General features: G+C 32.3%; 3 protein-coding genes across 3 annotated transcripts; 1 reads left to right on the top strand and 2 right to left on the bottom strand.

The window, feature by feature from the left end:
- The first annotated feature begins 9,052 nt into the window (after window positions 1-9,052).
- On the top strand, window positions 9,053-11,912 carry LOC137000283 (uncharacterized). The gene is made up of 2 exons (XM_067356470.1): window positions 9,053-10,674; window positions 10,755-11,912. The coding sequence occupies exons 1-2, from the start codon at window positions 10,063-10,065 to the stop codon at window positions 11,445-11,447; spliced, it is 1,305 nt and encodes a 434-aa protein (XP_067212571.1). The 5' UTR covers window positions 9,053-10,062; the 3' UTR covers window positions 11,448-11,912.
- On the bottom strand, window positions 11,857-14,428 carry LOC137000285 (uncharacterized). Its single transcript, XM_067356472.1, has 6 exons — window positions 14,004-14,428; window positions 13,792-13,924; window positions 13,502-13,717; window positions 13,220-13,409; window positions 12,850-13,070; window positions 11,857-12,767 (listed from the first exon to the last, which is right to left on the bottom strand). Exons 1-6 carry the CDS (start codon window positions 14,022-14,024, stop codon window positions 12,523-12,525), a joined length of 1,026 nt encoding a protein of 341 aa, XP_067212573.1. The 5' UTR covers window positions 14,025-14,428; the 3' UTR covers window positions 11,857-12,522.
- A 2,447-nt stretch (window positions 14,429-16,875) lies between these two features.
- On the bottom strand, window positions 16,876-21,899 carry LOC137000284 (uncharacterized). Its single transcript, XM_067356471.1, has 8 exons — window positions 21,657-21,899; window positions 21,231-21,484; window positions 19,273-19,572; window positions 19,055-19,202; window positions 18,804-18,988; window positions 17,576-17,686; window positions 17,370-17,508; window positions 16,876-17,293 (listed from the first exon to the last, which is right to left on the bottom strand). Exons 2-8 carry the CDS (start codon window positions 21,416-21,418, stop codon window positions 17,138-17,140), a joined length of 1,227 nt encoding a protein of 408 aa, XP_067212572.1. The 5' UTR covers window positions 21,419-21,484; window positions 21,657-21,899; the 3' UTR covers window positions 16,876-17,137.
- Between the last annotated feature and the right edge of the window lie 6,075 nt (window positions 21,900-27,974).

The raw sequence follows: 27,974 nt of genomic DNA, 5'->3' as shown, positions 1-27,974 counted from the left end.
TCCATAAATAACTGCTCACCTAATAGACTGTTGATCATGTAAACTTACTCAAATAAATTCCATAGCTTTGCGCACAACCGAACAATATTAAACACTGAAAGAAATAATTTTAAATTTTATCTAAGTCGTTCTAAAAATAAAAATTTTTGCTATCTTAAAAATTTGTTAGTTGCAAATCTGTTCGATAGCAAATTTTTTTATATCTTTCTGTGCCTGTAAACCACTCATTGTGTACATAAACAATCTACCTTTTATTTTTACATTAATAATCACGAAAAGTTATGACAAAAATTTGCACATACAATTTCAGATTCTTAGCCCAATATTTAAAATTACAGAAACCTTTAGTTTGTGTAGATTAAATCTTTTAGATATCGAGATGTTGAGATAACAAACAAAAATAAATGAAAAATTGAACATTGCACAATATCTGATCAATTACGTGCGTCAACTAACTTTCGTCCATGTTACTCGCTGGAAATTCGACCGAAGAAAGGATTATTTAATAAACTACATCGAGTACATCAGGATTATCATCTCTCATTGGTACACCTAGTATATACGCGCGCATCAGGCTCTCACCGTTGCGTTGGAACACTTGAAGCTCCGACCAGTTACGGCAACAATAGGCTTTGTCTTCGCGCCGTCGGCGCTCGCAAATTGGTAGAAATCTTGATTAAAGGTGCAATTCTCTCCGCTGCTGACTGCGGCAGCAAATATGAATTGCACCCCCGATGCTCCCGTCCCTTCTACGTCAAATGAAAATGGAAGAAAACACGTTGTGCTGCGCTCCTTAATCGCATGCGATGTGCGTGAAGGATTTATCGATGATACCGATTGCATTGTAATTGCTGAGTACCAAACACACGTTCCTATTTATCACGTATTCCTATTTATTTTGTGATAAACGGCTCATCTTGATTTCAATCAAATTCAAATTTTTTCATTCAATATAGTTCTGTCGCATGCAGTTAAAATCTTGCATTATAGATGCAAAATGCTCTTGACGCTTTTTTGTTTAAAAAATATTACGTCTAACATTGTGTATCAATAACTCTACTTATAAAAAAATTAAGTATCTAAAAAGTTAACATCTGATAACTTTTATACGAAAGATGTTTCTTTTCCTTTTAAGCGTCTTACTTCCTTACGAATTTACATAAAATTTTGCAATATATATATTGCAAATACATATATAACAAATAATGATAAAACATATGCTTTTTAATCTATTAAAAGACTGAATTTCTTTTTTTTTTTTAAAAAGATTTTACATTCAGAACTTAAAATAATCTTAGGTCAACAATAGAAAAAATAAAAAAACATATTACGAATATAAATTATGTAATAATTTGCATCGAATTACATCAACTAAAAAAATTGTAATTAATTATATGTAATGGAAAAATAATTTCTCTAATATCAAATTTCTCACACTTGCAAATATTATTAAACATTTATTGGCACAGAGAGACCTCAGTTAAAATTGAGAGATTCTTATTTGTAGATCAAAACGAAATTGAGTTGAAGCGAGGTATAAGCAGCAAGCCAACTAGATGAGAATTTGTAAGTTCCTATTTACACGATGTAAATTGGCCATTAGAAATAATCCCATTCTTAGATTATATGCCGATTCCGACTCAACGATGTAGGCGCGAGATGAAATGAATGGAGGGCCTTACGAAATATAGCATAGAATTGAAATATAATAACGCTTTTCGTGTATGACAGATGCGACAAAGTCTATCGCCATAATCCGCCTAAACAGTTTACCCATACGAATGTCTGTACAATAGTACTGGGACGATATTCATACGATCGAACATTTCTACAAATCCCTAACGATCTCTACCTATAAATCTCTTTATCTAATTGTCTTCATACTTGCTTTCATATAAATTCCTCTCTTTTGATTTAAATTTTATGATTTTTAAGATTTATATTAGTATTTTGGATTGGAAAGATGTACTTATTCTTATTAAATTAAAATTATTAAACTATGTCTTATTGAACTATAAGACAAATAATTAAATGATACTTAATAATATTCTGTGATTATTTTTATTTTATTTTTAATAATAATTATTAAATTATTAATGAGCTATATACCATAAAAATAACGTATTTAATAAAAAAAGTTAAATAATGTTTAATTAGAATAATAATTATTAATAATTATTATTAAATTATTATTATTAATAATAATAATTATTATTAATTATTATTATTATTAATAATTATTATTCTAATTAAGCATTATTAAACTTTTTTTATTAAATACGTTATTTTTATGGTGTATAGCTTATCGTAACTTAATTTAATTGTTTAATCGCTGCAAAAAATACACAAAAACACGTGCATTTATCTTTTGAATAAAACATATAGGGTCTCAAAAAAATTCTTCATGTTTTTAATTGTCTTGGAAATGTTATAACATTGTGGCAATGTTATGACATTTCCAAGACAATTAAAAACACGTGCATTTATCTTTTGAATAAAACATATAGGGTCTCAAAAAAATTCTTCATGTTTTTAATTGTCTTGGAAATGTTATAACATTGCCACAATGTTGCTGCAATATTTCATGTTTGCTGGGATATACTCTAGATTTTTCTAATAGAATTAAATCTTTTTTTACTTTTTTTTAAATATTCAAACATTTTTCAAGTATGTCAAAAAATAATTATAATATTATCTCCTAAATACAACTTTAAATGTTCATTTATTTAGAAAATGCAGACTTTCTTTTTTTGCTTTTTGTTGTTGGAAAATGGATAATTTCCCATTTTATACGATCGCAATTTCGGATTTCCGTAACAGAGAATTGCCTGAAGGTATCAACGCGTTTATGCTCATCCTGTGCTGAGCATACATTACAAAACAGAGTCAATTTACATAACGATAATTGAGACGTACATGAAAGGCTCTTACAGTTTCAATATGACCGTGTATAAATAAACCTTTAAATTTGAGAAAGTATGTTGATTTCCTATTTATTACATACATATATCTGCACGTAATATATTTTATAATTTAAAAAGATTTCGTGACATTATCAGAAATTGAAACAATTATGAAACTGTCTGAATACGCTTAATTTTTACAGTTATTCTTTTAGACAGTATTTCTTTATTTCTAGTTATATAAAATCATAATTATAAAATAAATAAAAATAAAATAGAATACATATATAATTAAAATTAGTTTTTTTAATTTTCTGCCATTAAAATATATTATACTTACAAGATATCCAGTAAATACAAAGTAACAATAACAAAATATTAATGTTATAATTTCCCATTTAACAATATAATTGTTACGTACAAGGCATATTATATTGCAATTACATTGTTGAATGGGAAATTATAACATTAACGTTATGTTACTGTTAGCTTGTGTTTACTGGGTAATTATCTATAATAAGATTTTATTAAAGATAGATGTCTTTATCCATTATCCAAAAAGTCTTTACTACATCTAAATATATATCGCATTTATTACATCTAAATATGTATATTATTCACAGTTATAAACTCCTATCATGTTCTTTTTTTTAATTGGCATAAAATATAAATATATAAAGGCTCTTAAGAGCTATGCCTATTTTGGCCAACAACGTAACCTAACATACATTAACCGAATCTAATTTAATACTTTTAAACTTCTCTTTTAAATTTTTCTTTTAAAATTCTTGTGTAAAATCACTGTATGTAGAATGGGCATCAGAATGGTTCCCAATGCCATCTGTTTATTCCAAAGATAAAAAAATGATTTACAAATATTATATATACCGTTAGATGGTAATACATATAAGAAACCTTTGAGACGCCATTAGCATATTTAAAAGAAACATTTTTGTTTAAAATTACTTGTGTAAAATCACTGTAACATGTTCAAGTTTTTTTCTTTTTTTATTTGGTGTATATATGTGTGGCTATGGCAGTCTATACAGCCCGTTAAATACAAACAGTGTATAAAAATATTGGAAATCTAGAGCTAATGTTTAATATGTCTGACACAATAAAATCATGTTTAAATTCAACTGTCTTCTTACAACATTGTTATCTAGCAGCAGTTCGCCAATAAACATTTGGATACATTTTTTAGTAATAAACAAAAATGTTTTTCTTGAATATGCTAATAGTGCCTCAAAAATTTTTTATATGTATTATTATCTAACGGTAAATGTAATATTTGTAAATCATTTTTTTATCTTTAGAATAAATAGATGGCATTAGGAACTATTCTGATACCCATTCTGCCCACTGAAATATAAGTATACTGGAAAAGACACTGGCATAAACGGCCCGTGGACGGAAACGTGTTAGAGATAGATAGAGTTTCGGGGCAGGCTATCTCACTTTCTTCGTCGTTGCGCCTGCGCAGAACGCAGCAAGCTACATGTGTACAAGCAATGTCAAAAGTTTATTGAAGTTTTGCTTCACTTGTGAGGTAACAATGGTACGCACAGAAAAATCTTATTTTAAAAAATTCTAGAAAAGATATTAATTTTGAATTGTGATGCTTTTATGATATTAAGTAAAAATGGTGAAAACTTGTATAAAAAATTGTCGAAATTTTTGGTTTTTCAACACTAACCACATTCCACACATAAGTATTTTCTGATTATTATTCAAGTTTTCATGTTTTACTCATATTTATTATATAATAAAGTATATTTACCGATGTTATGAATGTCATCAGTTTAGTTCAATATGGCGTGGCTCCGAGGGATCTCCCCTCTTGCGACCATCTGGTTCGGTGGAAGGAGGTGATATGCGCTTGCGCGATAGAAAAAACGGTATTTTAGAACAGTAAGACGTAATATGATGATGCAATCTTTTGTTTTGAGATAACCTAATTTATATGGTTTATATGGTTCACTGATCACTGATAATTTATATGGTATTGATTATTATGTGTAATGTGTAAGTGTGTTAGTGTATTTGTATGTGTATGACCGCAGTGTGTGAGCTAAGATCCGTGGGTTTGCTAAGCCCAAATGGCTGTGCGGTTCAGCCATCCTTGCGGGAATGAATGTCATCATTTTAAGTTTTCCATGGGGTAATAAAGAACGCTTGGAAAAATGAATGGGTGTCGTATCAAGCAAAAGTCGTTTTGAAAAATATTCACATATTTGCAGTGTTCTAGTACCATAAGTTCACTGAAATTGAAAAAAAGGAAAAGTCACTCGTGCATACATTATGATTTTTGAGTATAGTTTTTAAAAATTTATCCGGTTATTCTCAATAAGTTTTAATTTTTAAACAAAAACTTTTAGACTTGACTGTACGACAAAGACAAGCTGCTCCGGAATTTTCTCTCTCTCTGTCGGCACGCTTTAGCCCAGTGTCTCTTTCAGTATTTTATATTTTAGTGGGTTTGGCCGAGCGCACACAGACGCGTGACGTCAGCGATCTCGCTTGTGTGGGTACTTCCTCCGCTACGGTACACGCAGAGAGAAGACTGAGGCCTGCGTCACATAGAACCCGTAATCCGTAATCCGCACCGGAAGTCCGCAAAAGTTACTAGGGATTGCGTCCGTAACGTTACGTGTGTTTTATCTCCTTGTGTCCCATGGAGCCGTAATTCCATGAAATTTCCGTAAAAGTTACTAAAAGTTACTAGTTATTACTAGTAATGCTTTTTTTAATTTTATTTATTTAACTAAATTTGACGATTTAATTAAAATTTTTGTTAAAATTATAATATATTCTGTAGTTTTCTTATGAATAAAATACAAATAAACAATTATAATTTGTTAAATAAAAAATAGTAATACCGTTACGTGTGTATTTACGGCTCCATGGGACACAAGGAGAAAAAACATACGTAACGTTACGGACGCAATCCCTAGTAACTTTTGCGGACTTCCGGTGCGGATTACGGATTACGGGTTCTATGTGACGCCAGCCTGAGGGTGCCGTCACATATAGTCCGTAATCCGTAATCCGCACCGGAAGTCCGCAAAAGTTACTAGGTATTTCGTCCGTAACGTTACGTGTGTTTTTATCTCCTTGTGTCCCATGGAGCCGTAAATACAGACGTAACGGTAGTACTATTTTTTATTTAACAGATTATAATTGTTTATTTGTATTTTATTCATAAGAAAACTACAGAATATATTATGATTTTAACAAAAGTTTTAATTAAATCGTCAAATTTAGTTAAATAAATAAAATTAGAAAAAGCATTACTAGTAATAACTAGTAACTTGTAGTAACTTTTACGGAAATTTCATGGAATTACGGCTCCATGGGACACAAGGAGATAAAAACACACGTAACGTTACGGACGAAATACCTAGTAACTTTTGCAGACTTTCGGTGCGGATTACGGATTACGGGCTGTATGTGACGGCACCCTGAGGCCTGTTCTACAATACGTCGTATGTCGGCGTTGGATGTCGGACGCATGCGCACTCGGTTGTCGGCTGTCGCATGAAGCTGTCGGGAGTCGGTTGTCGTTATCGTAACGAGAGATGGTCAACTCTCATCTTTTCCGGCTTTTGACTTGCGATAGGCCTTACGACTGGATGCAAATATAATATAAGAGATCATGTAAGTGATCAAATTGTTGCACCGACATCCTTGTAAGTTTAAAAAACTCATGATTATTCGTCCAAAAATATGTAAATAATGTTCGATGAGCACCATGAGTTTGTCTCATATTTCTTGAAATATGTGGTTTTACCTACCACTTTTTTGTTATTTTGCGTCTTTTTCTTAAACATAATCTAATTTTTGTTATATTAAGGCACTAGATATGTAGGTATTCTCATCCGCCATTTTGGTTCCTACTAGATGGAGAATTATAGCGTATATAGTATAGTATAGCGTACATGTGTAACACGTCAATTATTAAAAATGATTCAGGACTTTTTTCGACTCATTTTTTGGCAAGGAATAACGCTATGTACTTAGTGGGCAGTCTTTAAGTGTCACCCTGTATACGCTATAATTCTCCATCTAATAGGAACCAAAATGGCGGATGAGAATACCTACATATCTAGTGCCTTAGTTATATGTAACAAAATTAATTATAGATTTAAATAATTTCTCATCACTCTACTTTCCATTTTTATATTTGTTGTTGCACCGACTTACGACTATATTGTAGAATGACAAGTCGTATTCAGATCCGACATTCAACGTACGACAAACGACATCCGACGCCGACATACGACGTATTGTAGAACAGGCCTGAGAGTGGACATGCCCGTATTTTACGTGTTTCTGTCCGCTAACGCCTTTATATGCACAAAACGTGCACATTGAACTACGTAGCTAATGTCCACGAATCGTAAGTAATGTCCACGATCTTTTGAGTCTCTTCCGTGCTATGTCCACGACTTTTTGGTTCCATGTGCTATATCTACAGGATGTCCGACAATTGCGAATCACCTCTCGGGTGCAGGTAGAGCGGGTTAAACCGAGTAGAAAAGTTCTCTACCGTTTTGCGATTTTCGCAATAATTAATTTTATATTAATTATATAAGATTGACCAATTCGCGCGAGTCTATGCGCGCGGCGAGAAGAGACCCGTGGCGGTACAGCCCACTGTCATTTGGTTATACGCTTGTACGTTGCTATGTATAAAGCGTTCCTCGCAACGCTTCGTCGCGCGCCTAGTAACCAAATGACAGTGGGCTGTACCGCCACGGGTCTCTTCTCGCCGCGCGCATAGACTCGCGCGAATTGGTCGATCTCATATAATTAATATAAGATTAATTATTGCGAAAATCGCAAAACGGTAGAAGACTTTTCTACTCGGTTTAACCCGCTCTACCTGCACCCGAGAGGTGATTCAGCAATTGTTGGACACCCTGTATAAAGTGTCCGTAATGCATACTTGTAAAACATGATTATGTATATCAATCAGATTTGAAATATAAATACACACGTATTGTACATACATGTATTGTAACATTTATTTTACATTTACAGTTTATTTAGCAAAATATCAGTTACTTTCAATAACCTGTATAATTTGAAAATGCCCCACTAAACAAAATTTTGTTTCAGCAATATTGCAATGACGTTACATTTAAAAGGATGCTGAAGTTATATTGTTACCGACCAAACTTTAATTTTCTAAAAAGGGTGACGTTTTTTATTGCTTTAATAGAATTACAAATCCTTTGGTGTAAATAAAGTACATATGCTAATCTTTCGGTCGCTGATCAAATTTAAAACAAAAAATTTTTTAAATTTTGAAAATTTACCGACAATGTCACCTCAAAGAATATATCTTTTATGTCAAAATTATACTGCTTTAATCTGCAAAACAAGGTTAGGTGCCGAGAAGAAGAGCGTATGAAACAATAATGGAAAACATTGAGTAAAAAAAACAGGAGGGAGCATATACTAGCCAGGACTAGGCAAATCCGCGGACGGATGTACGTCATGGCAGCCATCTTGAGCGACCACTTTTTGAAAGTGAGAGGGAATGCTCGAGCATAGCGGCAAGCGGCATACCGTACGCCGTACGCATTAATATGCAGTGTATAGTCTTTTATGCAACAGTGTATGGAAATAAACGATCAAAATGGTATACTGTAGAGCTTGTGGCATAACAGCAGCAGCTCGAAAACATGGAATAACGTTTCATCGGTTAATATTATTAACAATAATGAGATTTTTATTTTGGAGATTATAATCATATGTATAGTATTGTGAAATTGTAGATTCACAATAATTACTAAATAATTTTCACTCACAAACAGATTTCCGAAAAATCCGGATCAAAAAAATGCATGGATAAATTTTTGTAAGGACGAAGGATTTAATATAAATTTAGATTTTAGATTTTAACATTGCTCTTATGGAAATACTGCACGAGTGCAATCCCAATGAAAAACGCCATTAAAATTTGGTATTATTGTTGCATATTATAGTTATTTTCTTTTAATTGTACATTATTTCCTAATTAAACATAACAAGTCATTCAATATTGGCGCCCTTAAGCGGCCATCTTGAGCGACCACTTTATACAGGTTGCGTTCCGTTTCGCACATTATGCGCACGAATTACATGGAAAACGTTCCGTTTCACTCAATGCGCGCATGAACAGCGCTTAGAATTCCCTAGATCCCCACCACCTGCAGCGCATAATACACGCATCAGCTACCTCAAGTTTGAGTTGCAGCAGCTTATGCGTTCCATGCGATTGCGTAATTGCATATGGCGATTGATAGCGATATTGGTTGCGTTCCGTTTTGCGCATAGCACGCATCGTTCGCATCGCTAATGCTTAGCGCATTGGCTGCGTTTCGTTTCATTATGCGCATGATACATGCTTTGAAACGGAACGATATTGAACGCATTAGAAGCGGAAAATCAAAATGGATTCCACAATAAATTGCGCTATCAATGTGACAATGTTTTTAATTGATAAAATGAGTGACAGTAATAGTAGTGAATCATCAATGACTCTTCCATTATGACTCTTCCATTATGACTCTTCCTATTTTGACACTTTTTACAATATCGCTATCAATCGCCATATGCAATTACGCAATCGCATGGAACGCATAAGCTGCTGCAACTCAAACTTGAGGTAGCTGAGGCCGCCGGCACACGAGATGGTATTGAGACGGAACGGAACGGAAGCGGAATCAACGAACCAATCACAGCTCTATCTTTTTCCGTCGTTTTGTTCCGTTGTTTCTTATGTCCTTATGTCCCATGAAGCGGAATGTAGACGGAAGCGGAATACTCGATATGATATAAAATAAATATTTGCATGTTATTTGCAATATTTTTTAGGCAAAAAGTGACGCAATATAAATATAATAACATGAAATATAATATACGATAAAATAGTAAAAATAAAATGTATTTTTTTTGACATGTAATTTTAAATATCCATATACAATTATTTTATGATTGGCTGAAACTTGATTTCGCAGCTATTTTTCCGCTCCATGGGACATTAGGGGTTTGCATCGACGGAACACGGAACTCTTTGATAAACGAAGAAAGGAAAAGCTTCCAAAGCTGTGTGTAGCATTGTGTAGTATTGTGAACACAAAATAAAAATTGTTAAAAAAAACATTACATTATGGAAGACATAGTGCAATGCATTTGTCGTGTATGGATTTCGTGCAGAAGAAAACCGTATTCTGCATTTCAAAAGCAGATAATTCGTAAACGAATGCTATTACTTTTATTTTATATTATATTAAAAAATCAAGAAAAACGCACACGGCAATTTTGGGTACGTCCTATATTCAAAGAAGAAAGAAGGCTAATGCAAGGAGCAAGTGACAACCTTGTTCGTGAAATGGAGGATACCGATGTTGAAAAATATTTCAACTATTTCCGGATGCCATTCGAGACATTCCAGAAATTGTTAACAATTGTTGAACCATACATCACAAAAAAAACAATAATTCGAACACCGATTTCTGCACGCATCCGTTTACAAGTGACATTGCGATATCTAGCTTCCGGAGACAGTATGATGTCCATATCTTACAGTTTCCGCATAGCTCATAATACTGTTTCAAAAATTGTCGCTGAGACTTGCCTTGTCATTTGGAATTGTCTGAAAAACGAAGTATTTCTTCAACCGAATACAGCTAATTGGGAACATATTGCTGAAGAATTTCAAAGCATTTGCCAATTTAATCACTGTATCGGAGCTCCTGATGGAAAGCACGTTGTTATTCAGGTATGAACGCCTATTGTGTTAAAGCATGTTTTGGAAAGATATTAATTGAATTAGATAATAAGTACTTTTCTATTTTGTAGGCACCACCAAACAGTGGATCCACGTTTTACAATTACAAAGGGCAACACAGCCTTGTTCTTCTTGGCATAAGTGATGCTAATGGTTGCTTCAGTCTCGTCGATATTGGTGGTGAAGGAAGGCAGTGTGACAGTACAATATTTAAAAATAGTGAGTTGGGGAAACGATTCAGCGATGGATCGCTTGAACTGCCTGCACCAAAGTATATCGAAAATACCAATGTGAAATTGCCCTATGTGTTAGTCGCGGATGAAGCATTTGGACTAACGACATATATGATGAGACCGTTTTCTCGAAATGATCTAGATACAAGAAAAAAAGTTTTCAACTATAGATTGAGCCGTGCTAGACGAACGGTAGAATGTGCATTCGGGTTACTCACTGCTAGATGGCGGATATACGGAAAACCCATAATTGCTTCTACGTCGACAGCTCAAAAAATTATACAAGCAACGACAGTGTTACATAATTACATCATGTTAACTGAAAAGGATTTGGATATAAAACAACGGTGTTATTCAAATTTCACAATACAAGACCGTAAAGTGACTTCTCTAGGCTTGAGGGATATACCAATAAGTTCTTCCTCTAACACCGCTGAAGCGAAAAAGATTAGGGAAGACTTTGCTGACTTTTTCTATGGAAGTGGAGCATTGCCATGGCAATGGAACAAAGTATTGAATAATGACTTTTGAATAACGAAAATTGTCCGATATAAGTTTTTTTTTTAATTGCAACGTTTGATTGGAATTGTTCTTTTATCGATAAGATGTAATTTTGTTGATAAAATTTAGAAATTTTATATTTTTTATTTTATTGTTTAATTTTTATGTTTATCATCGTAACGACTTTGATGTTTGTTTTTTTTATGCATTTTAATTTGATGGAATGGTTTTAAAGCTCATGTATGGTCCTCGCAAGTGTCCACGTTACTAACCCATCGACGAAGCCTCGTACGATTACATACGAGTGCGTTACATCCAAAGTGAGAGTTGCCTGTACTTTACCCGACGGAAACTTTGCGTTTCCAATATCAAGGTCGACGAGAACATCGTTATCGTTATATTACATTTCCTATTAAACATTAAAAAAAGCAAAGACGTATTGTGTATCTTGATTAAATACTTTATTATCTTTGGCTTTGTAATATTCACAATAAATATTATTCTTATTATTGTTCGCGTATGCACTTAAAAATATTTACTTTAGTTATCACATTATTTAGCCAAAAATGACAATGCTTATTCTTATTTGTCTAGTACACAATTGCAGAAAAAAAATTTTTTATATAAAATTTTAAATAAAATAAAAAAATTTTTTAAATAAAATTGTGCTAATATAAATGAACATAAAAAAAATGCACAAATATGGATTAATAAAAAAAATACAATTGTGCAAATATGAATCAATATAAAAAATAAAATAAAATTGTACAAATATGAATCAACATTGTCATTTTCATCGAAGTAACCGTGGAGCTAGAAAGCATGCACTCGGCTTGCGTTTCTTTGTACTTCATATCACATATTCATCACTATTCATTGGTAGTTAAACTACGCTCTTGAGCTTCCATTAGCTCACCTAGCCATTTAATCTGTAGCAGAAATCTTTTCCGGAATGACAAACGTCGCAGGCCTTCTCCTAACATTAGCAGCATTCCATCCACTGCATCTGGGGCTTTTGAAGACTCGCGTAAAGCTTCTAGTAGAACTTCCTGCATTGCAGTGTCTTGATGCTCTATACAAACAACAGACAATGGGCTTGTTCGTTTTAGCTGCACTGGGGCAGCTCTGGGTCTGCTCTAAATAAGATAATACAGGACAAACTATTTATCTGTCCTGTATTATCCTGTGTAGAGCAGACCCAGAGCAGCCCCAGTGTAGCTAAAACGAACAAGCCCAATAGCTGAGCCGATAATAGTTCACTAGGTTCCACTATTATTGGTGATGGCCTCTGTAGCAGTGTTAATGCATCTGCATCTGTTGCAACTCCACTTGGATCAGTGTCTTGATACTCTATACAAGAAACAAACAATTAGCATGTATGAACATAAATACGAAGCAAAGAATATGTATTTTCAATTAATGCATTATGTACTTCTTTTTTTTGTTAATGCTGGACTAGCTCTTGTTACTGCTGTTTCAGAAATTAACAGAAGAGGAGCTGATGATGGTCCACTGGGTACTTTTATTGGCGATGGCCCTAGTGGCACTGTTAATGCATCTACATTTGTTGCAGCTCCACTAAAACATCCATCTAAATCTGCATTAGAATTTTGACTGATCTGTAACGGAATCGGGTCCAGTGAGCTTATCGTGCTGCAAAATTAAAAAATTTAAAAACGAAAAATTTACATTATACATATATTCCATAGTAGACGTAACCTGAAATTATAATCTACAAATAGCTTATCTGTTTTTCAGTTTAATTTTTATTATGAACATTCATTAATAAATAATATACTTACGTTTCTGTAGTGTAAGCTACTTCTAAAAATTGCATTTGTTTAAAAAATCTGAACGAAGTAGATCGCAATTTTGTTGCACTCTCTGCGTCGGATCCACTTGGAATATAAGCTCTTGCTTTCTTTCTCGCTTTTACATAGGAATCACGTAAATCTCTCCAGCGAGTTTTAGCCCATGTAGGAGTCGCTTTACCTACATTGTAAATATAATTCTCATATTATATTTCAAAACATACTTTCCATATTTCTTTATCTTGTTTACGATATAAATATTTAAGATATTACCTCCTCCCATCACATTCGAAATTTCCACCCAAAGAGCCTCGATCTTTAATTTGGTCCTATCCCTTAAAGGTAATTTATAGTTCCAAATTGCGGGTCTTTGGAAGACAAGTTCGATTAAAATCTCATCACTATCGTCTGATATTGATTTTGAATTGTCCTCGACAGGGATTACGCTTGTATTTTGTGGGTCATTTTCTTTGTAGTAATTTCTCGCGACTTCAAAATACAATATTATTACAATTATATAAAATTTACTGAAATTAATAATTTATAAAAATAGAAACACATACTCATTCTTGCAACATGGTTCTCATCAACATGCAATGCATGCATTTCTTCTGAGAATTTCTTGAAACATTTGTGCCGAAATATATTACCACAGGATCCCGCGATAAGCCAGCCACAATAGCCGCATTTTAAATTCTGTTAACACATTTGTACATTACAAATTAATATAGACTAATATATCAACTACAGTTACTCAGTTCGTTATATCACTTACGATTCCTTCGCTCACGTTCATTTTGCATAAACTTATTTATGCAAATGAGATTATCCGTTATTTATTTAAATGAGGTTATGCGTTCCGCTGAATGTAACGAAAGTTGACAATTCAACACGGAACACGAAAGACCTGTGATTGATTCCGTTACGGTTCCGCTTGTTCCGCTTGTTCCGCTTCCGTTCCGTTCCGTTCCGTCTCAATATCATCTCGTGTGCCGGCGGCCTGATGCGTGTATTATGCGCTGCAGGTGGTGGGGATCTAGGAAATTCTAAGCGCTGTTCATGCACGCATTGAGTGAAACGGAACGTTTTCTATGTAATTCGTGCGCATAATGTGCGAAACGGAACGCAACCATTGTAAAAAGTGTCAAAATAAGAAGAGTCATAATGGAAGAGTCATTGATGATTCACTACTATTACTGTCACTCATTTTATCAATTAAAAACATTGTCACATTGATAGCGCAATTTATTGTGGAATCCATTTTGATTTTCCGCTTCTAATGCGTTCAATATCGTTTCGTTTCAAAACATGTATCATGCGCATAATGAAACGAAACGCAGCCAATGCGCTAAGCATTAGCGATGCGAACGATGCGTGCTATGCGCAAAACGGAACGCAACCTGTGTATCAATGTAGTGAAAATTTCAAAGTGAGCAAATTTACTAGATTATTGATCAATAAGATCATAGATACTTTAGTAAATTTGCTCACTTTTGTAGAATGTATTCTGCTAGTTTGGTTTATTTTATTTTCTAAATATTGGCAGCCACCACGGTGTAAGAATATAAGGTGATTTCACGGCAACAAATTTTTGTGATTTTCCTGTCATTGTTCCACATTGGACCGCTAGGTGGCTACGTGTTGAGGGACTTTAAATATATATATATATAAATTTTATTAAAATTTTATTGTCCTGCGGAACTTAATTATAAATATTCATTTTCTAAAAAAAACTTAATTTTCTATAAAGACTGGAATACATTATTAATTATTTTTTCTGCAAATTTAACTAAGAATAATTTGTTATAAAAAAATAAAAAAATATTTTGTCAGTAATATATATTTTTACACACAATATTAAAAGTTTTATTTTAAAAAATTTGTATTATTTAGGACTATAATTATATATAGATGTGCTTTAGAGATTTATCATCTATCCTTTTCTATCCACATCTATCCATATCTTCTATTCTTTTTTACTTGGAATTTTGCACCAACGTGACATCTTGTGTGACATGCTTTAACTATGACATCTTGATCACAGATTTTTTGATAGAATACAATGGTCGTGAAATCACCTTATATTCTTACACCGTGGCAGCCACTAAGGTAAACCGAGAAGTGTTCCGAATCTGTTAGAGTGCAGTCCCATTGAGCACGGATCGGAATAACCGATCGGATTTCTCACTAGAATTAAATGTTCCGTTTACGTTCCGTTCCGTAAAAAATTTCTCTACCAGTCCCATGTAGCAAAACCGGAACAGAATGTCGCCTTGATCGCAAGTAAATGTACTTAATTACGTTAATATTTCTTCTAATATTCCTTCCAATATGGAGGGAAAAAGATAAACTCTGAACTAATGTAGCCAGACAGCTACTGTTCGCAGATGAGATAAAAAAAAGAATTTTACGAAAAATTGAAGGTAAGACAGATCGGTACCTGTTTTACCTTCAATTTTTCGTAAAATTCTTTAGATTCTCTCTATAGATCTTGTGTTAGCGCTACCATCTAGCTCCGCGAACAGTCCGTAGCGCTGAATAGCGCTAATAGCGTCTTCCCGAACGTACCCTATAAGTCTTTTTAGTGATGTCTTACAAAAAATCTGTCAGACGTCTGTACATCGTCTTTAGGTAATGTCTCAAAGACGTAATGAAAAAGACGACTACAGAACGTCGTTAAGACATGCGTGTTATGCGGATTTGCATTTCCACAATCAAATTGTCACTTGCACTTTGTAAACGCTTCATTTCTTGTGTAAATATTAGCCGTACCTAGTATTTTCGCTGCATTTTGATATTTTCTTGCTTTTGCAATAAAATAATATAACTTAAATAGAACTTTCGCACTCTCTCAAATACCGATACAGCATACCAAGTTGGCAAATTTTTCGCTGTTTGCAGTATTTTTAATATGACTAATAAAACTGTTTTTTCATCCATCTCTATGAATTTAGGATATTTTTAGTCGCATTTAGGTTAAAACTGTCTAATATAAAACTGTCTGTTACAAAATATAGTTTATGTTTTTTCACACATGTGTCCGTTCCGTTCCGTAAAAAAATTTCTCTACCAGTTCTATGTAGCAAAAACGGAACAAAAATCTAGTTACAAAATATATTTTACTTTAATAATTCAGTATTTTTAAGTACTCATAGCAATGTAATTTGCAAGAAAATTGCAGAAATTATGTATATAATTGCTTCAACCACATTTAATTAACGAAATATTAACGTAATTAAGTACATTTACTTGCGATCAAGGCGACATTCCGATCCGTTTTTGCTACATGGGACTGGTAGAGAAATTTTTTACAGAACGGAACGTGAACAGAACATTCAATTCTAGTGAGAAATCCGATCGGTTATTCCGATCCGTGCTCAATGGGACTGCACTCTAACAGATTCGGAACACTTCTCGGTTTACCTTAGTGGCTGCCAATATTTAGAAAATAAAATAAACCAAACTAGCAGAATACATTCTACAAAAGTGAGCAAATTTACTAAAGTATCTATGATCTTATTGATCAATAATCTAGTGAATTTGCTCACTTTGTAATTTTCACTACATTGCTTGATACACAATCAACCACTGCGTGTAGGAGCCATGATAGAGGAAATATAAACGAGCGGTCAGACAAAGAAAGGTAGTAAGATTGTTTTGTCTCTTTTCTTCGCAGGCTTATTGAAAGACTCCATTTTTTTATATATGTGTAGAGTATACATATGAGTATATACATGTATAGACTTCAGTAAAGAGAGTCTACAACAGAAAGAGATAAAATAATCCGAATGCTCTTTTTGTGTGATCGTATTTTGAGCAGCACGGCGCTTTCCAGTTTGTATAAAGTTCATTAAATTTATGTAAATAACCAAAATATAATAAAAAGAATTTTCACTCAACTTCCTTTATTTAATAAAAATTGCCAAAAAACTGTTTTATTTCTTTATGGTCAAAATGATCTTTTCCCGTAAAATCCAATTCATAAAGACCATCTTCTGTAGCAGCATACATATGGGCACTATCAAATTCTAGAGAAGTTATACCTGTGTTATCCACATCATACGTCTAAAAATTTTTAAGACAGTTAATAATAATTCACTAATAAAGTACAAGATATAAAAAATTTCAAAATAATACAAACTTGAATGGCAACACTCTGTCTCTGATCCCATAGAACACCCATATATTGCCCCGTCATAAAAGTGTACACATTATCTGATGAGCAACAGAATGAACGGACATATTTGGAAGAATCCCATGTACGTACAAATTTGGATGTTCTGAAATCACGGTAACAAGTATAAATAAATTGAATAGCTAACTAGTACTAACAATAAGATTTATTACCTCATATCCATTTTTTTAATAGAATATTCAAAACATATGAGAATAGTGTGAGGATCCTCCCACAGTAGTTGCTGACAATAATCATCACATTTTTTATTTATTACCTGATAACTAAAATTTCTTTACATTAGTTTGTTGTATATTATTCCAAATATACCCACACGGAACAAAAATCTTTAATGGATATCCACTAGATGTCTATCATGGAGATTCGAAACCTCTTTAGATGTCCATGTAATCTCCTATAGATGCTACTAGGCATCCGCAGTTCCGCATTACATACCTCCATTCGACATCCATTACATATATTCATAGATATCATATGGAGCAATCATAGATGTTTCATAGATATTTCGTAGAGCTTTGATGGATTGTAGTTTCAATTCATCATTAATAAAATTATTTGGAAGTAAAGTCACAAATGTGATTACGAGATAGTCTTGTTTACGTAGGTGTTAACAGAATGTCACCATGTTGTAATCCTCAGGACATGGAGATATCCCTAAGATGTCATAGGGCGGTATTCATAGTCCGTTCTTATATTCAAGATCGTCTTAAGCACGAACTTATATTCGCTCTCTTCGTCAGACACAATCTATGTGTGACGAAGAGAGCGAATATAAGTTTGTACTTAAGACGATCTTGAATATAAGAACGGACTATGAATACCGCCCATAAGATGTTTTGTGCTGTGTGGGATCTAATGTCCATCGTAGAGATAGGTCGGTATTCATAGTCCGTTCTTATATTTAAGATTGTCTTAAGCACGGACTTATATTCGCTCTCTTCGTCACACATAGATTGTGTCTGACAAAGAGAGCGAATATAAGTTCGTGCTTAAGACGATCTTGAATATAAGAACGGACTATGAATACCGCCCATAGATGTAGTATGGAGTTATAGAGATTATATGGACGTCCATTGGATGTCATGTTCTGTGTGGGTACGTACTTGATTAGGTTCATATGTATAATATTTCTGCAGTTTCATATTTTTTAGAATTTTCGGATTATCAAACCGTCCTTGTAAGTTATAATTAGAATTGTTATTAAATCGGATCATATAACAGTGTCTGTATAAACATAGTACATGAGTACGTTTACACGGCAACGTTAATCGGGTTTCATAACTACGGATGTTACTAAACCCAATTGAGATTGACGTGTAAATGTAGTCAATGTGTTTAATCAAACATTTGTAGAAACCGATTAATTGAAACATAATTTACCTTTTATCAATATCGTGAATTAGAAACGACGACATAATATAATCATCGTTATAATTGATGGAACTAGCTGCAAATTTTGTTCCTATAGGGTCAAATGAGATTGATGTAATTTTAGATTCGTTGTTTTCACAAAATATTTCGTTTTCTTTCGTACAACCTTTTCTATCATCTGTATATTTCAGTATCTACAAAAACAAACTTTTTACATACTATATTAACAAAGTATTATTGCAATTTTTCTTTAAACTTACATTTATTGAATTTTCAGAACCAGTTATAATGAGTTGCGATGTTGCATTTATTTGTTCAATTTCATAAAATATATTATGTATTTTTAAAGGTTTAAAAAGAACACCATTTTGATTATCCTCAATTTCCCAGCGACAAATATCACCATTACTGCAAGAATTTTTGTCAAAAATAAGAAAAAGAAATAAACATAAAACACAGTTCATAAATAAATACCCACATGTCGCCACTTATAATATAATTATCGCAAAGAGCAAAAGCTTTAATAAAATAGCCGACATCCAGAATCATTTTATCCTTTTCAATGGTACCGTTCTCTGCGCGATTATAAGCAAGAAGATCACGGTTACCACAAAACCAAACCGTATTTTTAGTCATTTGTACGCATTTATTATTATATACATGTTTATTATAGCCTTTCTTTACTTCATATATTTGTCTTCTTTTATATCCTTTATTTATCCAGTTGTAATTTGTAATAAATTTAGAATTTTTATCTAAAGATAAAAGTGGTTTACATCTGTAAAAGAAAATAAGACATGTGTTCTTCAATGTGATCTAATGTAAAATCATGAATATCTATCTTCTGTAAATATGTAAATATTGAAATTTATTTGAAAAAGATACAATTAAAAAATTAATCAAGTTTTGCTAAATATAAGATAAAAAGTTGTGACTTAAGGAGATCCTAAAGTGGTTTGTTTTACCTATTACTTTCAAATACACTATACTTTATTTTGGCCGTGTAGAAAAAACCTTTTTTGAAATTAAAGTACATATGCTAATACACTACAGACGGTCGATTTGAAAAGATTTTTCAAGCCACGCAGCCAAAAAAAACGAAATTTACGTAAAATAGAAGGTAAAACAGATACTGTATTTGGCTTGAAAAATCCTTTCAAGTCGGCCATTCGTAGGCCGGTATTCATAGTCCGTTCTTATATTCAAGATCGTCTTAAGCACGAACTTATATTCTCTCTCTTTGTCAAACACAATCTATGTGTGACGCAGAGAGCGAATATAAGTCCGTGCTTAAGACAATTTTGAATATAAGAACGGACTATGAATACCGCCCGTAGTGTATTATCATATGTACTTTAATTACAGAAAAGGATTTTCATTCTACACAGCCAAAAAAAAGTATAGTGTATTTGAAAAAAATCGGTAAAACAGACCACTTTCTAGGATTCCCTTAACATTAATATGTGAAAAAGTTTTATCGACAAATATTGTATTCGACTTGAAAAAAAGTATTTTTGTTAAGACACTTTTTTATTAATAATTTTAATTAGACAAATTTGGATTAATTTAGAAGCGATTAATAATCCCAGTGAACACAGAATATTGCAAACATTGCTGCAATGTTCTGTGTTTACTGGGATGTCAATGCATCGTCTCCGCCAATAAAAAATGGAATAATATAATAAATCAGTTCAGCAGGCAACGTGATAAAAAAAAAATTATAGAACAGTGCTCGAAATTAGTTGAGCATTTCAACCGACTTCCGTGGTTGACACCTCCTTTCCTCTCTTTACCGCACGCGACACAGCCGCTAGGATTTCTTTTTGTGTGGTTTCCCTCGTAGGCCTATTCCACTGAAGACAAAAAATAATGTATTCTTAATTTAAAAAAATAAAATATGTAAAAGATTAGAATTTCTTGGCCTTTTATGAGATAGAATGGTCTTTTATGGATAGTATTCATAGTCTATACTTATTCCAGAATTATCTTAAGTACTGTCTGAAGATATTAATATGGCTTTCTAATTGTTTCATAGCATTTTTGGACCATACTTAAAACAATCTTAAAAATAGCAACGGACTCTAAATACCGCTCGACTAAAAAAAAAAAAAAAGAAAGAGAAGGAAAAGAAACGCGTCAGCAATAGTACCTCATGACGTGTAATCTATTGAAATATTTCCACATAATAAATTTAAAAATAGAAAAATATTTTTAATAAATTTACATAAATTTCAATAATCAAGAGAGAAAACCCCACTCATAAATTAATAGTGTTGCTCCTAACACTCGGCGCTGGTTCAAGCAGCTTTGACGCGCTCGATGAAGAGAGGAAAGAAAACGTCAACCACAGAAATCAGCTGAAACGCTCGACTAATTCTGAGCATTGTTCTAGAATAAATTGAAATATAAATAAAGATTAAGCTTTGTTTAACTTACCGTTCACGAAATTTTCCCGATTTCTGATTCGTGACAAGCAATCGTTCACTTTTTTTTTTTAATATATATTTTGCCACATTATTAAATTGTTTGCATACCATACTAATCTGTGATAAAGTATGTACATCACAGAAATTGAAAATTATTTCTAATATCTCGTTCGGAAAAATATATTGGAAAACAGACATATTTGTCTTCACAATTGAACGTTACCACGTGAGTATATAGATATTATAATTGTTATGTTCACTTCACTGAAAAATAAAAAAAGTTATTCTTTTTTATTTTTAAAGTAGTGAAGGATAAGGATACTTCTAGGGAACTGTTTTATTTTTCCCAGTTGAAGTGTTCTTTTAATATAAGGTTTAGGAACTCTAGTAGCGATGAGTTTCTTTGTCACGTGGACTATCCTTAACGAACACGTACTTTCGGTATCGAGCTCAAAAGCGATTCCGACTATGTCCGACTCCAAATTAATCGACTGCACTTTGTTAATGTATAAATGACTTTTATTGAAAATGAACACAGTAAGATTGCTGGTTTCGAATTACAATTCTTCGTTCCGAAACCAACGCGACTAGACCTGTTCCGACTATACGAAAACGACTTGCCAGTGGTTTTAAGAACGCGACTGATTTCTTTAGCGATTACCGCAAGAGTGTCCCTCATGCAGTGTTGATAGACGGGACGCTTTTTCTCGCGCATGCGCAGCGCTGCAGCTATGAATCCAGCGGTGTATACGGCTTAAGGTGCCTTTTCACGCTGACGCTCGACGCTCATTTTTAGCGTCCAAATATGTCACGTGAACAAAGTTGACGCTGGATGTGAGAAATGCATGAAAAGAGTATCTCGTAAAATTTAGCGTCAGTCAGCGGTCTGCGTCGGTATTCATCGATATTTGTATATATCAAAACTGCTAAAAGTTTTTGTCACTGATTTTGTTCAGTTAATTTTTTCACTTGCTTTATTAATAATTACTGTTTTAAATATTAAAAAAAGTGTAATTAAGTAGGAATAAGATAAAAACCTTTGGTTACCAGTTCTACTTATTTTATCGAAAATGCTAAAAAAATGTTTATTAATAATTTTTTTATTATATGTAATATTTTTTATTATATGTTTACAAACATAAAATATTTACTTCATATCATATTATTTATTTTGATAAGTATACAAAATGTATATCTTTTCAATTAAACAAAGTTTCATATTATTACAAACTTTGATAAGTAGAGTAGGAAAAACGATATTAGAATAGTTGTTTAGTATTAGAAAATTTCTAATGTAATACTTAAGAATAGCATTTTTCAAAGTTAGAAAATTAATTGTATAGAATAAAAATGCACAGCATATTTGTATATATTATATTTCAAGCTTTTATTTATAATAAAATAACTTTTTATTGAATTAAATTTACATAACATTGATATTAAATTTACATAATTAAACATATATAATATAAAGATAATTATAAAAATATATTTTGCAAATAAATACAATACTGCTGATTCTTCCAAACCTCAAAAAGTATTATTTTTAATTCATTACTTATTCATTCTTTTTATTTTCTTTATATATATGTAGTATTGGATAATAAATTCAATTATTACTTTTTATTACTTAAATAACATCCATTTTTATTGACAAGGTTGAAAGACCACATGAGACATATGCAAATCCAATAGCGAATAGCACGCACAGACAGATCATCGCACAGATCGCACGACTTGACGCTAAAGCTAAAAAAATCCAGCTTTTTTTTCTTGACGCTAGCGTCAACTCGAAGTCACGTGACTATGGGCAACGCTGAAACGAGCGTCCCATGAATTTGCACCTTTATAGTGTTGGGTGCTGGCGCGAAAAGTTAGACGTTTGACAGGCTACAGGGGAAGATTAGGTGAGTACATGTAAAAAATAATAATATTTATATCATATATATATTTATATGTATTTTTTGTTACGCGAAATATGGATAGTTAAAAAGGAGCCATTAAAAAGACGTATACTAAAAATTTTCAAAATTCTTGGTTAGCTGACGATTTATTTAAAGGATGGCTGGCTCCTCATCCTACGGAAAATAAGGCAATTTGTAACTTGTGCAATATTACCATTAGATGCTGTAAATCAGATTTAATACAGCATTCACAAAGGGCTAAACATATTAAAAATTGTGACAGTAATTCTCAAATAAGTCAAAGCCAAAGCCAACATTCCAAAAATTCTCATATTGAAAACGTTAAACAAGCCGAAATTAAATTAGCAGCTTTTTATTCTAAACATAATGTTGCTCTTTATACCGCAGATCACTTAGTTTCTTTGTTAAAAAACATTTGTATAGATTCTTCAATCGGGCAAGATCTTTCACTGGCTCGATCAAAGTGCACCAATATTATTAAAGAAGTTCTTGCAAAGCGGGAAATTGAGAAAATTGTTAACATTTTACAGAATCAAAAATTTTCAATTTTAATAAATGAAAGCACGGATATTGGAGATACTAAAATTTTATGCGTTCTTGTTCAATTTTTTTCTCCGTTAAAAAAAAAGTTAAAACACAACTATTAGAATTATTAGAATTAAATGCTGTAGATTGCTCTGCAAATAGTATTTTTGAATTATTTAAAAAACTTTTACAAAAATATGAAATACCTATTACAAATATAGTTGGAAAGCCAACTATACATTTAATGTTATATACATTATATTTACATTATTATATATACATTAAATTTTATTAATTATTTTAATATTATAAAAATAAACATAATATTTACATGCGTTTAATTTATTATTATTTTATTACTTTTTATCACTTTTTAACGATAAACAAAATTTTCTACTAATTTTTTAATAGAAGGGTCTACAAGTGCCCTTTTTTTTCCTCAATTAGTACACCGTTAAGGCCGATTCTCAAGTGCGTTCGTGAAAAAAAGCGTTCCGTCTAGCAACACTGCCCTCATGTTCTCCCGCGGAACAGAGCTGCCAGTTTTTTCCGGAGAGCTCCATACGCACACAACCGAGACCCGCTGACGTCACGTGTTCGTGTGCGCTCGGCTGTCGGTCTGGTAGAAGTGAGCGGACCTATGTTTTGTATCTCCTTTCCACCAAGCCTAGCATCAAACCGGTTTTGAGGTTCGCACGATTTCTTCTGCCAAGTGTTGGCAGCAAAAATGCTTTCCCGAATTTCGCTCCACGCGACTAATGCCCGTTTCTACCCAAGATCTATAGAGAGAAGGTTACCTCAGTAAAACCGGTTGAGGGCGAGGGACGATGAAGTAAGGGGGGAGCTAGAAACAGCTTGACGGCGAGAAGCGATGAAGGAAGGGGGGAGCTAGAAACAGCTTGATGGCGAGGGGCGATGAAGGAAGGGGAGAGCATGATGATCTCATCGACAAACAGTAGCTGTCTCTCTTGCACGCTTTAGTGTTTTCTCTCTCGCTCCTTTAATATAGAAATGCTTTGAGTTTTTATCGAAAAAATACTTTTATTTTGTAAAATATTGATAGCACTAGAAATTGCGTAATAATAATTGAAAAGTAAATTAGAAAGGCGCTATAAATTACATATATTGCAAATTATAGCGCTAGATATTTAACGTTTATAATGTTATGTAATGTAAATTAAATATCGCTGCAACAGATGCATTTATAATACAAATTGCTTTGTACTCGTATTTAGACTGTAATATCAATGAAAATAAAATATAATTTGGGGATATACACAAAAAACATCATTTGTAAAGTAGTAAAATAAAAGAAAAAATAGTACATATTTAAAAATTATTTTTAAAATAATATTTACTGTTTATATGCATTATTTACAAAAGAAATACTATAAAGAAATTTATTTTTTATATTTAATTGTGAAAACCTCAAAAATTGTCAAAAAATTGTAACTGAAATTCATAAATGTAAGTACAATTCTAGGGTAATATAAAAAGCATCATACACAAATTTATTATGATACAAACTTAAATAATGAAATTGTAATATATGTTTCAACATTGCAAATGTGAATATTTATATGATAAAATTTACAAAGTGTTAACATTTTTCAAATATTTGCTAATGAAATATTATTGAAATGTTTCTGTTGAAATCTTAAAATAATTCTTTAAAACAAATATGATGGGGTATATATTAGGGATCATTAAATATGCGGCAACATTGTGATTATAAAATTTTATAAGTATCTATAAGAAAAATTAAGTATAATAAATATAATAAGTACACAAGTATAATAATAAAATTTTTATAAGTATCTATAATAATAAAAATACACATATATATATATACGTTGTATTAATCTGTTAATTGCGTTAAATTAATTAATAATTTTTTTATATTTATTGGCGACTCTTCTTTGATTATCTTCAGCTTTCCTCTTATTACCTACATGCTTGCGATTTTTTTTGGCAGTATTATAAAATTTAATGCGTACATAAGTTCTTTGGAGAATAAATGCAAGCGAGTGACAGAGTTTGAAACAGTTAGAAAAGGAAGAACTTTGAAAGAGAGAGACAGCTACTGTTTGTCGATGAGATCATCATGCTCTCCCCTTCCTTCATCGCCCCTCGCTTCCAAGCTGTTTCTAGCTCCCCCCCACGGTGTAAGAATATAAGGTGATTTCACGACCATTGTATTCTATCAAAAAATCTGTGATCAAGATGTCATAGTTAAGGCATGTCACACAAGATGTCACGTTGGTGCAAGATCCCAAGTAAAAAAGGATAGAAGATGTGGATAGATGTGGATAAAAAAGGATAGATGATGAATCTCTAAAGCAAATCTATATATAATTATAGTCCTAAATAATACAAATTTTTTAAAATAAAACTTTTAACATTGTGTATAAAAATATATATTACTGACAAAATATTTTTTTATTTTTTTATAACAAATTATTTTTAATTAAATTTGCAGAAAAAATAATTAATAATGGAATCCAGTCTTTATAGAAAATTAAGTTTCTTTAAGAAAATGAATATTTATAATTAAGTTCCGCAGGACAATAAAATTTTAATAAAATTTATATATACAGGGTGGGCCATTTTAATCCATCCACGCAAATAACTCCGTAAGTAAGCCAAATACAAAAAAATGGTTCAGACAAAAGTTGTTCAGGACAATGGGGGTCACCTATTTGTGCTAGTGACTTTGACCTTGAAGTCAATTTTCAAGGTCATTTAAAGGTCAGAGTTATTTTTTAAAATGGAAACCCCTATTTTTGATTCCAAAATCTAATAGCTGGTGTCAAGAGCTTTTTAAAACACTATAATGAAGTTATTTTTTATTAAGTACTTTTCGAGTTATGAGGCTTGTAGATTACAGTATTTTGACATAAAATACAAAATATCTTGTAAAACATTCAATTTTTGGGAATCTTACCTTAATACTTTTATGCATAAAATAATAAGACGAATCAATTGGTATAAAGAAAACACATAGTTGCTTTCAAGAAAAAATATGTAATTTGCAACATGCAACTGCATACTTTTTTTTAAAACCAATGTGTTTTCTTTATACCAATTGATTCGTCTTATTATTTTATGCATAAAAGTATTAAGGTAAGATTCCCAAAAATTGAATGTTTTACAAGATATTTTGTATTTTATGTCAAAATACTGTAATTTACAAGCTTCATAACTCGAAAAGTACTTAATAAAAAATAACTTCATTATAGTGTTTTGAAAAGCTCTTGACACCAGCTATTAGATTTTGGAATCAAAAATAGGGGTTTCCATTTTAAAAAATAACTCTGACCTTTAAATGACCTTGAAAATTGATTTCAAGATCAAAGTCACTAGCACAAATAGGTGACCCCCATTGTCCTGAACAACTTTTGTCTGAACCATTTTTCTGTATTTGGCTTACTTATGGAGTTATTTGCGTGGATGGATTAAAATGGCCCACCCTGTATATATGTATATATGTATATTTAAAGTCCCTCAACACGTAGCCACCTAGTGGTTCAATGTGGAACAATGACAGGAAAATCACAAAAGTTTGTTGCCGTGAAATCACCTTATATTCTTACACCGTGCTCCCCCCTTACTTCATCGTCCCTCGCCCACAACCGGTTTTCCTGAGGTAACCTTCTCTCTATAGATCTTGGGGCATGCCCGCATTTTACGTGTTTCTGTGGGATAGCGCCTCTATGTGCACAAAACGTACACATTGAACTACGTAGCCAATGTCCACGAATCCCGTAGGTAATGTCCACGATCTTTTGGGTCTCTTCCGTGCTACGTCCACGACTTTTTGGTTCCGATATGTGCTATATCTACAAAGTGTCGGTAATGCATACTTGTAAAACAAGATTATGTATATCAATCAGACTTGAAATATAAATACACACGTATTGTAAATACATGTATTGTAGCATTTACTTTTGCATTTACAGTTTATTTAGCAAAAGATCAGTTATTTTCAATAACCTGTGTAATTTGAAAATGTACATTTAAATTATTTTAATAAATTACTTCTATAATTTTGTGTGTGTGTGCGTGCGCGCGCGCGTGCGTGCGTGCGTGTGTGTAAATAAAGTATTGCATTTTTGTTAATATTTAAAAAGATGATAAACTCTTATAGATATTTCATACAGTAATGACCAATAACTTATTTTGAATATTAAAAGCCAGGGTTGGGCGTTTACACATAAACTATAATAGATACAAAAACACTTGTATATTAAACACGAATGCAAGCTAGACAGTAAAAACAATCTTTTTATCCATAATTTGAGAGG

The sequence above is a fragment of the Linepithema humile genome, chromosome 5, assembly GCF_040581485.1.
Source record: "Linepithema humile isolate Giens D197 chromosome 5, Lhum_UNIL_v1.0, whole genome shotgun sequence".
Taxonomy (NCBI): domain Eukaryota; kingdom Metazoa; phylum Arthropoda; class Insecta; order Hymenoptera; family Formicidae; genus Linepithema; species Linepithema humile.
This window is presented reverse-complemented; position numbering and strand designations above follow the sequence as displayed.